General features: G+C 37.6%; 3 protein-coding genes across 9 annotated transcripts; all 3 read right to left on the bottom strand.

The window, feature by feature from the left end:
* Positions 1,249 to 5,419, bottom strand: LOC104745058 (cell wall protein DAN4-like). Of its 3 annotated transcripts, none has more exons than XM_010466223.2 (6): positions 5,332 to 5,419; positions 3,511 to 3,646; positions 3,269 to 3,428; positions 2,870 to 2,975; positions 1,773 to 2,780; positions 1,249 to 1,695 (listed from the first exon to the last, which is right to left on the bottom strand). In XM_010466223.2, exons 2-6 carry the CDS (start codon positions 3,599 to 3,601, stop codon positions 1,435 to 1,437), a joined length of 1,626 nt encoding a protein of 541 aa, XP_010464525.1. In that variant the 5' UTR covers positions 3,602 to 3,646; positions 5,332 to 5,419; the 3' UTR covers positions 1,249 to 1,434. The 3 variants fall into 3 exon arrangements, with proteins under 3 accessions (XP_010464525.1, XP_019092909.1, XP_010464524.1); XM_019237364.1 differs by having other exon boundaries at positions 3,511 to 3,610; XM_010466222.1 differs by having other exon boundaries at positions 3,511 to 3,674; positions 5,332 to 5,414.
* Positions 5,328 to 8,908, bottom strand: LOC104748071 (protein yippee-like At3g08990). 3 transcript variants are annotated; one of them, XM_019237366.1, is made up of 7 exons: positions 8,125 to 8,305; positions 7,883 to 8,000; positions 6,449 to 6,565; positions 6,001 to 6,044; positions 5,796 to 5,904; positions 5,651 to 5,706; positions 5,377 to 5,531 (listed from the first exon to the last, which is right to left on the bottom strand). In XM_019237366.1, exons 3-7 carry the CDS (start codon positions 6,542 to 6,544, stop codon positions 5,453 to 5,455), a joined length of 384 nt encoding a protein of 127 aa, XP_019092911.1. In that variant the 5' UTR covers positions 6,545 to 6,565; positions 7,883 to 8,000; positions 8,125 to 8,305; the 3' UTR covers positions 5,377 to 5,452. The 3 variants fall into 3 exon arrangements, with proteins under 3 accessions (XP_019092910.1, XP_019092911.1, XP_019092912.1); XM_019237365.1 differs by lacking the exons at positions 7,883 to 8,000; positions 8,125 to 8,305 and adding an exon at positions 7,203 to 7,283 and having other exon boundaries at positions 5,328 to 5,531; XM_019237367.1 differs by lacking the exons at positions 7,883 to 8,000; positions 8,125 to 8,305 and adding an exon at positions 8,867 to 8,908.
* On the bottom strand, positions 8,633 to 10,531 carry LOC104745060 (mitochondrial inner membrane protease subunit 2-like). Of its 3 annotated transcripts, XM_010466229.2 has the most exons (6): positions 10,406 to 10,521; positions 9,881 to 10,087; positions 9,710 to 9,782; positions 9,109 to 9,268; positions 8,867 to 8,984; positions 8,633 to 8,736 (listed from the first exon to the last, which is right to left on the bottom strand). In XM_010466229.2, the coding sequence occupies exons 2-5, from the start codon at positions 10,032 to 10,034 to the stop codon at positions 8,907 to 8,909; spliced, it is 465 nt and encodes a 154-aa protein (XP_010464531.1). In that variant the 5' UTR covers positions 10,035 to 10,087; positions 10,406 to 10,521; the 3' UTR covers positions 8,633 to 8,736; positions 8,867 to 8,906. The 3 variants fall into 3 exon arrangements, with proteins under 3 accessions (XP_010464531.1, XP_010464532.1, XP_010464530.1); XM_010466230.1 differs by having other exon boundaries at positions 8,670 to 8,984; positions 10,425 to 10,531; XM_010466228.2 differs by having other exon boundaries at positions 8,670 to 8,984; positions 10,406 to 10,520.

Genomic DNA, 10,861 nt, shown 5'->3' with positions numbered 1-10,861 from the left:
AAAAAAAAAAAAAAAAAAAAAAAAAAAAAAAAAAAAAAAAAGTGTAAAATCAAATTGTTTCTCGTATTTAATTTGTTGGCTGCTGCTATAAAGGACAGTGACAGGTACACGACGAGACTAAATTTTAAATTATTTTTAATGTTATTTTTCACACGACGACGACGACGAGACTTTTTATTGATTGATTGGTTTTGCTTTCTGAGATATCTCTTTTTTGTTCTCCCTCCTTCCCGCTTGTGGCAGCTGATAAAGTAATTTAACTAATAAAGTTTCTTTTGATATTACCAAACCAAACTACACGGCACACATTTATTTGACCAAGCAGAAGCACTCGCCAGTCTAGTACAGTGCATTTACGTTTTTTTTTCTTTTGGAAAAATAAAAAACAAAGAAAAGACGTCATCAAATTACCATTAACTTGACATCATCGTTACGCTGTTATTAAATCATCCCTAAAGAGAAAGATCCAAAACATAAGTATTTAGCTTTTTTATTTAACTTTTACGTGTTTATTTTTTTAATAATATTTGTTGTCGATTTCAGTCTGAAATTGACTTTACGATTGGTAGCAAATGACATCATCGTCATTCCACGGAACGCGCCATTATTCTTTTATGTGTGCACCCACACACAAATGCAAAATTGAAATATTCCACGTTGTTGACCATATAATTTCATACTATCTTTACTACTAGATTCACAGTCAGCTGTTATACAACTTTTAGTATTAAAGTATACGATTTCGGTGAAGTTGTGGCATGTAACTACTTCATTGGTCACGCGACTTACACGTAAGGTCTGATCTTTTCCTATCTGAACGTGAAGACGATTCACCTAAACCCAAATCCAAATCCAAATCCTCACAAGTCACAACGACTTGTCATCATGTAAATTGACTCTAACATAAACCTAACGAGACAAGTTAATGAAGTTATGCACATGTTTATTATATACACCTTCTAGAACAAAGTAGCTTTGAAAAAAGGACTGGGTCTGTGAAACACTCTATCATGCCTCCGGTTGTTTTTATTTGAAGTGCAATATTCAAATGCAAAAGGCTAAATAGAGCGAGTCAATGAACAAGGTGAATGTGCCAAGGAAAGTCAAGGATCAAAGTTCAACTGTGGGGTTAAATCGTGTCCCGTTTCTCCTATATATGCTCTGTTTTTCCTTACTTCCTTGCTCTATTTTGTTTCTCGATTCTCACTTGTTTCTATAGCAGTTGTGAACATTCTATAATCGTGAACATGGTTTTAAAAGCTTAAGGTTTAAAATCCAGACACACCCTTTAGCAGTTGTTTTCTGCAAAAACATTTTATGAAGGAAAAAAGACATCTGATACCTGAGTTTCTTAAATTTAACGGATCACTTAGAAACACGTAGTTTCAAAGTGTTAGAACAAAAACAAGAACATAGGATATATAATAACATGGGTCAAGATGTGAACTTGGGGAACTGATCTCGTGGAGAAGCATAGCTTCTCTCACTGAGAAGATCATCATTTTCAGCTTCGTTCCCGTCTAAGCATAGAATGTTGATGTTGTCAACACTCGGTTCAGATGAGCTCACGGTGCTGCTTGTGGCCATCGGCGAGCTTGAGACACTAGCCGGCCGACTTCTCACACTGTACATTGATGATGCCGGAACTTTCGTCACAAGCGGTCGGAGATTTCCCGTCATGCCTCGTCTTATATCCTACACACGAAATACAAAAGGTTAACACTATTATTACCGAAAACATGACCAATATTTATTGTAAGACGCGAACATACCATATGTCTTAAGGCCATATCGATTGAGCTCTTGGAGAGGTTTCTCCCATAACCAAGGCTGTTAAAAGCGGAGTTAGATTTCCCGGTTCCTCGACCGCCACTCTCAGTTAGCCGCGGTGGACCTAGTTTCCTCATGTTCACCACTCTCTCAACCATTTTATTACCCATAGCCACTGGGCTCAAGCTATCACTTCCGCTGTTGTTTGCTGCCTTAGCTCGCCCACGCACACCTGTTACACTCCCGTTGGTGTTCCCTATAGGAGCCCGACCTCTGGACGGCGAACAAGATTGCCTTCTTGCATGACTGACGCTGCCACTGGTGGGACCTCCTCCGCGTTCTATGGAACCCGATCTTGAACCTGGTGCTGAGGCGACTCCAGGTCTGCCTCTTGAAGCTGAGACCGGCCGGTCTGATAAAGTCGTCCTCAGATTCGGTGGGGCTTCTAAAGAGAAACCAGGCATCTCCGGAGGTTTCCATGGCCTGGAAGAATTAACAGTAGGAGAAGGAGAAGTCCCTCGGGACGGAGCCTTACTCGAAACTATTGATGGACCAGTCGGGGTTGAAGGCCTGCGGGTTGGTGTGGCTGGCCTTGATACTGGTTTTTTAGAAGGTGCAGAAGATGGCCGAGTATTAGTATTAGACCGAGTTGGAGTAGCTGATCTCGCTGAACCGGTAGACGTGGTAGTGGTTCGTGTAGCCGACGAGGTAGTGGTTCGTGGAGCCGACGAGGTAGTGGTTCGCGACGCCGTCATGGAGGTAGTAGCACGTGCAGCAGTTAAGGTGGCACGTGAGGTGGGTGTTGAGGATCTAGAGGTTGAAGCTTTGGTGGTCACAGGCCTTGTTGTAGAGGTGGTTGGAGTTATAGACCTTCTTGTCGGTGTGGAAGGTCTACTCGCTGACCTTGAGCTACCTGAGGATGATGGTCGCCTGAGTCCAGCTACAGAAGAAGAGCTCGTTTGGGGCTTATTATTGTTCACTGAGACGATCTCTTCACGGCAGTTCCCTAACTACGGAAACAGAACCCAACAAGAACTTCAATGCTTATAATGACAAAGAAAAACGTAAGCTTGGACCAGAGACATATTAAGGTTCATACCCGAGATTTAAGAGCCGTGGGGCGAGAAGTGGGAGCATCGAGCTGATTCATTACGCTTCTATGCGACTCTTTCTCGAACTGTGGTGTGCCTGGCGGAGTAAGAAGCCTGAACAAGAGACAAGAACATCGAGAAAGAACATCAGACCAATGATCTATGGAAGAAGGAGACATTTGATTACACTCTAGCACTAAGCTCAGGTGATGTACAACAAGAAATCATGAAAAATAACTGTCTCTCTATGTAATTGAACAAACTCAATCAATAGAAGTATAGTCCCAAATTGGGATTTAGTTGTTCTAGTTTTGGAATGCGCACAAAAAAAAAAAACTTTGGAATTTTCCTTTCAGTTTTATGATATAGATATTTTAGAAAAAGGAACACAAATATGGAAACATTACCAATCGTAATCAGACTTCTCATTCTCAGAATACAAGAAGTTCTCGGCGGCGGTTCTCCGGAGAGGATAACGTTGAGACGACGCCGTTTCTGAGACACCAGAGAGCGCCGCTGCCGCAGCAGCCTTCAACGTTTCATTGATACTACTAACATTATCAGATCCTAGAATAGACAGAAGCAAATTCAAACACCATTGCCAAGACACACACAAATAAGTATACATAAAGATATATAGTAAACGGACCTGTTAAAAGAGAATCAGCTCTGTGTTCTTTCTCGCGACGACGCATCTCAAGGAACAGAGAGAGTTCTTCGTCTCTGTCGTGAGTCAACATATTTGAAACCTGAGATTGAAAGGCTTTCTGGGTCTCGTGTCCGAACTTGCACAACAATAACAACAACAAAAGTCTCCAGATAAAAAAAAAAAAAAAAGAATGGGATCAATCAGATCTGGAACAGATCACCACACTAAAGGGACCCTTGAGAGAGCTTGAACAGCCATCAAGGAGGATAATAAGAGTCACTAGAGAACAAAGGACAAGGACCCAAACGGTTTTTTTTTTTTATAAATTGATTCAAAGAGTTGAAGAAGAAGAACAACAAGGGAAGAGAGTGGGGTAGATGTTCTATTCTTCTCTCGACGAGATGTTTTATTTTAATGTATTCCGATTTCAAACCAGACAACTCTTGGTCGTACCATATACTATCTCTTGTTTTTATCCTCTTAAATAATTGAATATAGTTTTTGAAAGTTTGAACAGAACACGAAGCATCGGGTTCAAAACGCAGAGGATCTAAGAAAAAGCTCACGAGACACGTGTGCAGTCTTTACCCATGAACATGCTAATTAATTACGAAAAAAGCCACTTGTGTTCCAAAAAAGTTATTATGGTTAGATGATGGTTTAAAGTTTAAAACTGTTGTAACGGTCTGGCTAAATTTGAAAAATTAATTAAGAATACACTCGTACATTTTTATCTCCCACTCACATTAGATGCGGTGAAAATTGAATCCAAGTGTAGAAGTAGGTAGGACAGTAAAAAGCATTGCAGAGAACCACCGGTGGAAGTAACTTCTGGTAATTACTAATTAGGATTTCAGAATATATATTTAGGATAAATGGCTAGAAAAGCTCTATCTTTCATTAGTGTTTATTCTTATATATATGTATCTTGTTACGAGGAGATGATATGAAAGTAAAAATTTAAAAATATGCATATGGTAAAATTGTTGTGTTTTATTTGGAGATGTATGTGTTGTTAGACATAGGTCTGGGCATTCGGTTAACCATTCGGTTTCGGTTCGGTTGTATTCGGTTTCGGTTATTTTGGATATAGTAATATAATAACCATTTGGATATTTTTAAAATTTCGGTTCGGTTCGGTTCGGTTTCTTTCGGTTCGGTTTCGGTTTGGTTATTTAAATAAATAACCATAACTAACATAAATTATATTAACATTAACCAAATAAACCAAATATAACCAAAACTAACCGAATATAACCAAAATTAACCAAATATATAATAACAAAAATACAAAAAAGGGAAAAATATTGATTCAATTTTACAAAATAGTATTTAACTTTGTAAATTCAAAATAATAACATTTACATATATTGATTATTTAAAATATTTAATTGTTTTGAATCTAGAAATAATTTATATTTTAAGTTTATTTTATAGTTTTGCATAATATTAAGTATATAATATTTGATATCTTCTAGGTTTTCGGATATTTTGGTTAACCATTTAATTGTCGGTTCGGTTCGGTTCGGTTTCGGTTAGTTTGGATATAGATTTTTACTAACCATTCGGGTATTTGAAGAATTTCGGTTCGGTTCGGTTTGGTTTTTTTCGATTCGGTTTCGGTCGGTTATTTGGTTATCGGTTATTTTGCCCAGCCCTAGTTAGACATATCATATCAGTTAACTCTAATCGCACAAAACGATTTTCTTAAAACGATTATAAACTTGATATGTATTTGTAATATCAAGTTTCAAATTTTATAAAAACTATTTTAGCTTTCTTTATATTAATATGAATATTTGGTTTCTTTTGTACGCTTACCCGAAAAAATGTCGATTTTTTTCCCAGCGAGTTTGCTGGTCACCGATAGTCTATAAGAAGGGAATGACCACTAGCCAAGTAGTTCCCATGGGGCCGCAAAATTAAAAGAGAATCCATTTGCTTATTCTTCGTCGCTTCCGATCATAGGCTCGTCCTCGTCCACGTCGTATCCACCTCCATCGGGTCCAAGCACCTTAAACCTGGCCATATTCGTTACACCAACATCCACATTAAACCAAGTCACTTGAATCCATGTTTGTGATGGTTTTCTTTGGTCATTGATAAGAAACTAAGAAGTTAAATGTTGAAAGATAAGAACCTTTCAATGATGAATTTTCCTTCCTTGTACTTCTGAGACTTCTCGTATGCAATTTCCTGAGGGAGAAAATGAGAGAGTTAGGGATCAAAGAAACAATCACAAAGAAAGAAAGTTGTTGACAAGTATGAGTTTTGGAGTCTTGTACGTATTTCCAGCCGACAAGAGAGCCACAGCTAACACAGAAGATGTCAGCAACAGTGTGCCAACCAGTCATCATGACGCGATGCTCCTTCTCTCCAACCGTCACATTGACACTAAGAATTCAAAAAGAGGTTGCTCAAATAAATAAAGAAACCTTATCATAAATTCCTAGAAATATCAAAATCCTTAGATGTAGTACTTGTACTTACACATTGTCGAAAAGATAAGCCCTTCCATGCTTGCAGTGAAATGACTGGAAACAATACAACACAAATCAGGTAGCTGTTTGATCAGCCATTAATCGCACAGTAGAAACACGAGTATGGACACAAATCATGGTGTGTTTGATCAGTTCAACTCAATAACTACTACAAAACAAGAATCAACAGGTCATGAATTGATTATTAGCAACTGAATGGTTAAAATTTCCATTTCCCATGATCAGTACGAAACTGTAAGTTGTGTGTGTTCAATCAGATATTCAGAACAAAAACATAGCCTCTGAAAACATGTATATTCTACAAACACAAGTGTATTATTAACAAGCAAGCTAGAGCAAAGTTGAACTGTAGGAACATCAATTGTGCGAGCAAAAGAGGAAGCAGTAGTAAACTGAAATGTAAAAATCGAAAGGAAGAAGGATTAGAAGAAACGAACCTTAGAGATAAGATCATTAGTAAGAGCGAAATGTGTCTGACAATGTTTGCAGCTATAAACCAGTCCTTCGAGGTTGATCACAAATAATCTTCCCATTTCGTAACAAACCCACCTTACCTGAAAAATTAATACCAACAACAACAGATCTCAAATTCCGTCACAGATCTTGACAATAATCAATCTAAGGACGCGAAGCAAAACAAAAAACAACAACTGAAGATTCTGATCCCAACAGGCTATTAAATATGTAAAAGGGGCATCGACTGAACAACAGAGAAATAAAAAATCACACTGAAACCAAAACCACAAACAACCGAGAAATTTCCTCAGAACTTAGAACAAGAACATCTAAAAGAGAAGAAAATAGTTTGCGTTTGACGATATAACCAACATTTAATATTTGGTATAAAATGGAAAAAAAAAAAAAAAAAAAAAAAGGGAGGAGAGCGTTAATCTCGAGATGGAAAAAAAAAAGGTTTCGATCAAAATGTCAAAAGAAAAAAAAGGGTAACGAAATCGAAATAGTAGTAGTAACTAGCTAGGTAAGAAGAAACTTGCGTAGTTCGCAAGATGCCGAGTGGAGAAAAAGTAAGAGAGAGAAACGAAAATAAAGAGAAGAAGATCTCCCTGAGATTTCCCCAGCCCAAGAAAAAAAAAATATATTCCCCAGAAGACGAGAGAGAAAATTCGTACGACATTGAAATTTGAGAAATCAACAAAAAAAAAATTTCCCAGGAAGTGGAATTGATCTTACCCCGAAGGAGGAGAAACGCCAGACAGAGAGAGAGAGAGAGCAAAGGGAAGGTTTCGAATTTTCCATGCATATTTATTTATTTATTTATAGATATAGTAGTAAATTGAATTTAATTGACGAAATTGAGAGCCAAGGGGGCTACTAGCCTACTACTATACTAGTTAGTTCTACGGCCCATGATGGCCCATATTCTTCTAGGAAATTTAATTAAGGAATTTAATCACATACTTACCACGTGGCAATAGTATATTACATCGTTTATTTATTCCGACGAGTTGTACGATTGGACTAGGCTCACTGATCGTGTTCGAACCAGCTAGCTAACCGGTGCCACGATCAGGCTAAAATTATGAGCTAAAAAACCTTTGTTCCACTACAAGAATGTGTTCATTGTTTGTAATCATTGAGACGTGATGACTAAATCTGATTTGAGACTGAAATATAGATGTAACTTTTTAAGAAAAAAAAAATTGAGAGTTCTCATTAAAAAACTTGACGAATTTTGGATTCTGACTAGACACCAGACAAATTTGTGAACAGTGAAGGAGTCCTACATTGTATTAAAAACAAAGGGTGAAAAAAACGAGCTTTCAATCTTTTTGTTTAATCATTCTTTGGTGTAAAGAAGATTCCTCAACAGTGAAGAAGGGAGTTTTCTTTTGGGAGAGGAAGAAACATACCTTGTCATTCTCTCCTTCTTCTTCGTCTTCTCAATTAGCTTTATCGACCAATCTTGCTTACTCTTTGAGGAGGCCACACTACACGAGTGACCCGTCCTCGAATTAAACCCAAAGGAATCTGCCAAACAAGTTTATCCACATCAGTCATACGGGACAAGTCTTGTAGAGTATCTACATTTAAAATCTATGTTAATTAATATGTGATTATGTGTAAGGGAGGGGTCTGCAATCAGAGGACTTACAGGGCCAAAGGTTCTTGAGTCTAAGCTGGAATATTTGTTATCTCCTTCCACCCAACAATGGCCTTCTGGGACTCTGACCACATCCCGAGAACTACTTATCCATTCGCCAGGCATACCAACTATCCTCTTTATGTATCTATCCCTAAAATTTGTTGGAGAGCTGCCAGAGAGATGCAGTTTTCATTGTCATGAGCTCAATGATGTATATCAAAATATATAACTTAAAACACATACAACACAATGTCTGAGGAACATTACGAATCAGATTTGAGACCTTAAAAGAGCCAGAAAAAAACTGACCCTTTTGAAGCAAAAGACAATACGAGAATCCAAAGAGTTTAAAATATCATATTTAGACTACATNCGTGTTCGAACCAGCTAGCTAACCGGTGCCACGATCAGGCTAAAATTATGAGCTAAAAAACCTTTGTTCCACTACAAGAATGTGTTCATTGTTTGTAATCATTGAGACGTGATGACTAAATCTGATTTGAGACTGAAATATAGATGTAACTTTTTAAGAAAAAAAAAATTGAGAGTTCTCATTAAAAAACTTGACGAATTTTGGATTCTGACTAGACACCAGACAAATTTGTGAACAGTGAAGGAGTCCTACATTGTATTAAAAACAAAGGGTGAAAAAAACGAGCTTTCAATCTTTTTGTTTAATCATTCTTTGGTGTAAAGAAGATTCCTCAACAGTGAAGAAGGGAGTTTTCTTTTGGGAGAGGAAGAAACATACCTTGTCATTCTCTCCTTCTTCTTCGTCTTCTCAATTAGCTTTATCGACCAATCTTGCTTACTCTTTGAGGAGGCCACACTACACGAGTGACCCGTCCTCGAATTAAACCCAAAGGAATCTGCCAAACAAGTTTATCCACATCAGTCATACGGGACAAGTCTTGTAGAGTATCTACATTTAAAATCTATGTTAATTAATATGTGATTATGTGTAAGGGAGGGGTCTGCAATCAGAGGACTTACAGGGCCAAAGGTTCTTGAGTCTAAGCTGGAATATTTGTTATCTCCTTCCACCCAACAATGGCCTTCTGGGACTCTGACCACATCCCGAGAACTACTTATCCATTCGCCAGGCATACCAACTATCCTCTTTATGTATCTATCCCTAAAATTTGTTGGAGAGCTGCCAGAGAGATGCAGTTTTCATTGTCATGAGCTCAATGATGTATATCAAAATATATAACTTAAAACACATACAACACAATGTCTGAGGAACATTACGAATCAGATTTGAGACCTTAAAAGAGCCAGAAAAAAACTGACCCTTTTGAAGCAAAAGACAATACGAGAATCCAAAGAGTTTAAAATATCATATTTAGACTACATTTAATTATATCAAAAGTACAGTTTCTTAGGGCCATGTTGATTAAATATGCACTTATTTCATGGTTCAGTACGTCTTTTCTTTGCACGGTTACAGTGATTCGTTTCAATGACATTGTGAATACTGTAACCAGCCAGAGAAGACATGAACAGGAGACTAACATGTAATCAACTAATACTCAATTATATAGTTCTTGTCAAAGGATGACTCAAACGTGGTTTAGCATTAGAAGGAACATACCTGAACACTACAACATCACCACGCGCAAACTTATAATCCTTGAGGCAAAATTTGTCCACAAGTACAAAATCATCTGCACCAAGAATTGAACATCTAATAAGAAAAGAAGAATGGACCACCAAAAAATGCAAGAGTCTACTTTGAACCAGTTTTGGCAAAAAGGACACTTACCAAAAAAAGAATTTTTCTGGGGATTCATTGTAGGAGACATGGAATCTCCTCTCACCGGAACAACGCTACAACATCTATCTGAAATGGTAAGCCCTATAATACCTCCAGCGAATGATTTCTTTGCCACTTCCCATAAAAGTTTCTGGATTCCCATGTCCAAGATGGCCTACCTTAATATGTGATTCTCAACAACAGGCATAGAACCATCTACAACAAAAAAACCACAAGGCTCCAGAGTTGATAGACCTTTTAAATATAATGTTTTCTGATACAAAATGACATAATCTATCAATTGCATCTTACAATAATCTTGTATAATTCCCAATCCAAACGAGACCCAATACAATTATATACAAATGAAACACGACAGACTATGCTATGCTAATCATAGTTTTCGTCAAGCAGTTCATGGACCGATCTTGTGAATCTAATCTTAATCTATGCTAAACTAAGTGAACTAAACCTAATCGATTCATGGAACTGAGAGGATTAAATTTTTGAAAAATAGGAGGAAGAAAATGAGACCTGTGTATGACACAGCTACCTGCAAATCGAATTTGCGAAAGTATGACAGCAGAACCAGAGCTCGCGACCCAATGTGAAGATGAATCAGGGTTTCTCTTTTGCTCAAAAATCAACACTCGCTTTTAATTTGTCTACAGGGTTTAGCTAAAACCATAAACCGGCCGGTTCGACCAAGCAATTTCGGACGCGGATTTTAAGTGGTTTTGTCTGGTTAACCCAACCCAACTTGAGCATAGAAAAGAAGAGAGGTTCTCAATATGTGATGAGTCTACTTAATTCTTGGCTTGCGTTATCACACTCTGCCTGGTATTTGAAGTATCGAACCAAACTCAATTAATCTCCGGAAGACTTAAACATGATCATCTGTGTGTTAAGCTCAAGTATGCTCGATGGTTTCTTCCTGTGTTAATATCTCTGGCAAAAACTTTGTGAACATGAAGATTGGAACATTTTGCA

The sequence above is a fragment of the Camelina sativa genome, chromosome 15 (genome assembly GCF_000633955.1).
Source record: "Camelina sativa cultivar DH55 chromosome 15, Cs, whole genome shotgun sequence".
NCBI classification, from domain to species: Eukaryota; Viridiplantae; Streptophyta; class Magnoliopsida; order Brassicales; family Brassicaceae; genus Camelina; species Camelina sativa.
This window is presented reverse-complemented; position numbering and strand designations above follow the sequence as displayed.

Bases quoted from the DNA above. Each gene is read 5' to 3' on its own strand.
- LOC104745060 (XM_010466230.1), bottom strand. From the start codon at position 10,034: ATGGGAATCCAGAAACTTTTATGGGAAGTGGCAAAGAAATCATTCGCT. The intron at 9,783-9,880 runs GTAAGTGTCCTT...TTCTTGGTGCAG, and splicing joins CCAGAAAAATTCTTTTTTTG to ATGATTTTGTACTTGTGGAC. The intron at 8,985-9,108 runs GTAAGTCCTCTG...CTTGTTTGGCAG, and splicing joins ACTCAAGAACCTTTGGCCCT to ATTCCTTTGGGTTTAATTCG.
- LOC104745058 (XM_010466223.2), bottom strand. From the start codon at position 3,601: ATGTTGACTCACGACAGAGACGAAGAACTCTCTCTGTTCCTTGAGATG. The intron at 2,781-2,869 runs GTATGAACCTTA...CTGTTTCCGTAG, and splicing joins CCACGGCTCTTAAATCTCGG to TTAGGGAACTGCCGTGAAGA. The intron at 1,696-1,772 runs GTATGTTCGCGT...TTTCGTGTGTAG, and splicing joins ATATGGCCTTAAGACATATG to GATATAAGACGAGGCATGAC.
- LOC104748071 (XM_019237365.1), bottom strand. From the start codon at position 7,268: ATGGAAAATTCGAAACCTTCCCTTTGCTCTCTCTCTCTCTCTGTCTGG. The intron at 6,045-6,448 runs GTTCGTTTCTTC...TATTGTTTCCAG, and splicing joins CTAATGATCTTATCTCTAAG to TCATTTCACTGCAAGCATGG. The intron at 5,905-6,000 runs GTAAGTACAAGT...TTGAATTCTTAG, and splicing joins GCTTATCTTTTCGACAATGT to TGTCAATGTGACGGTTGGAG.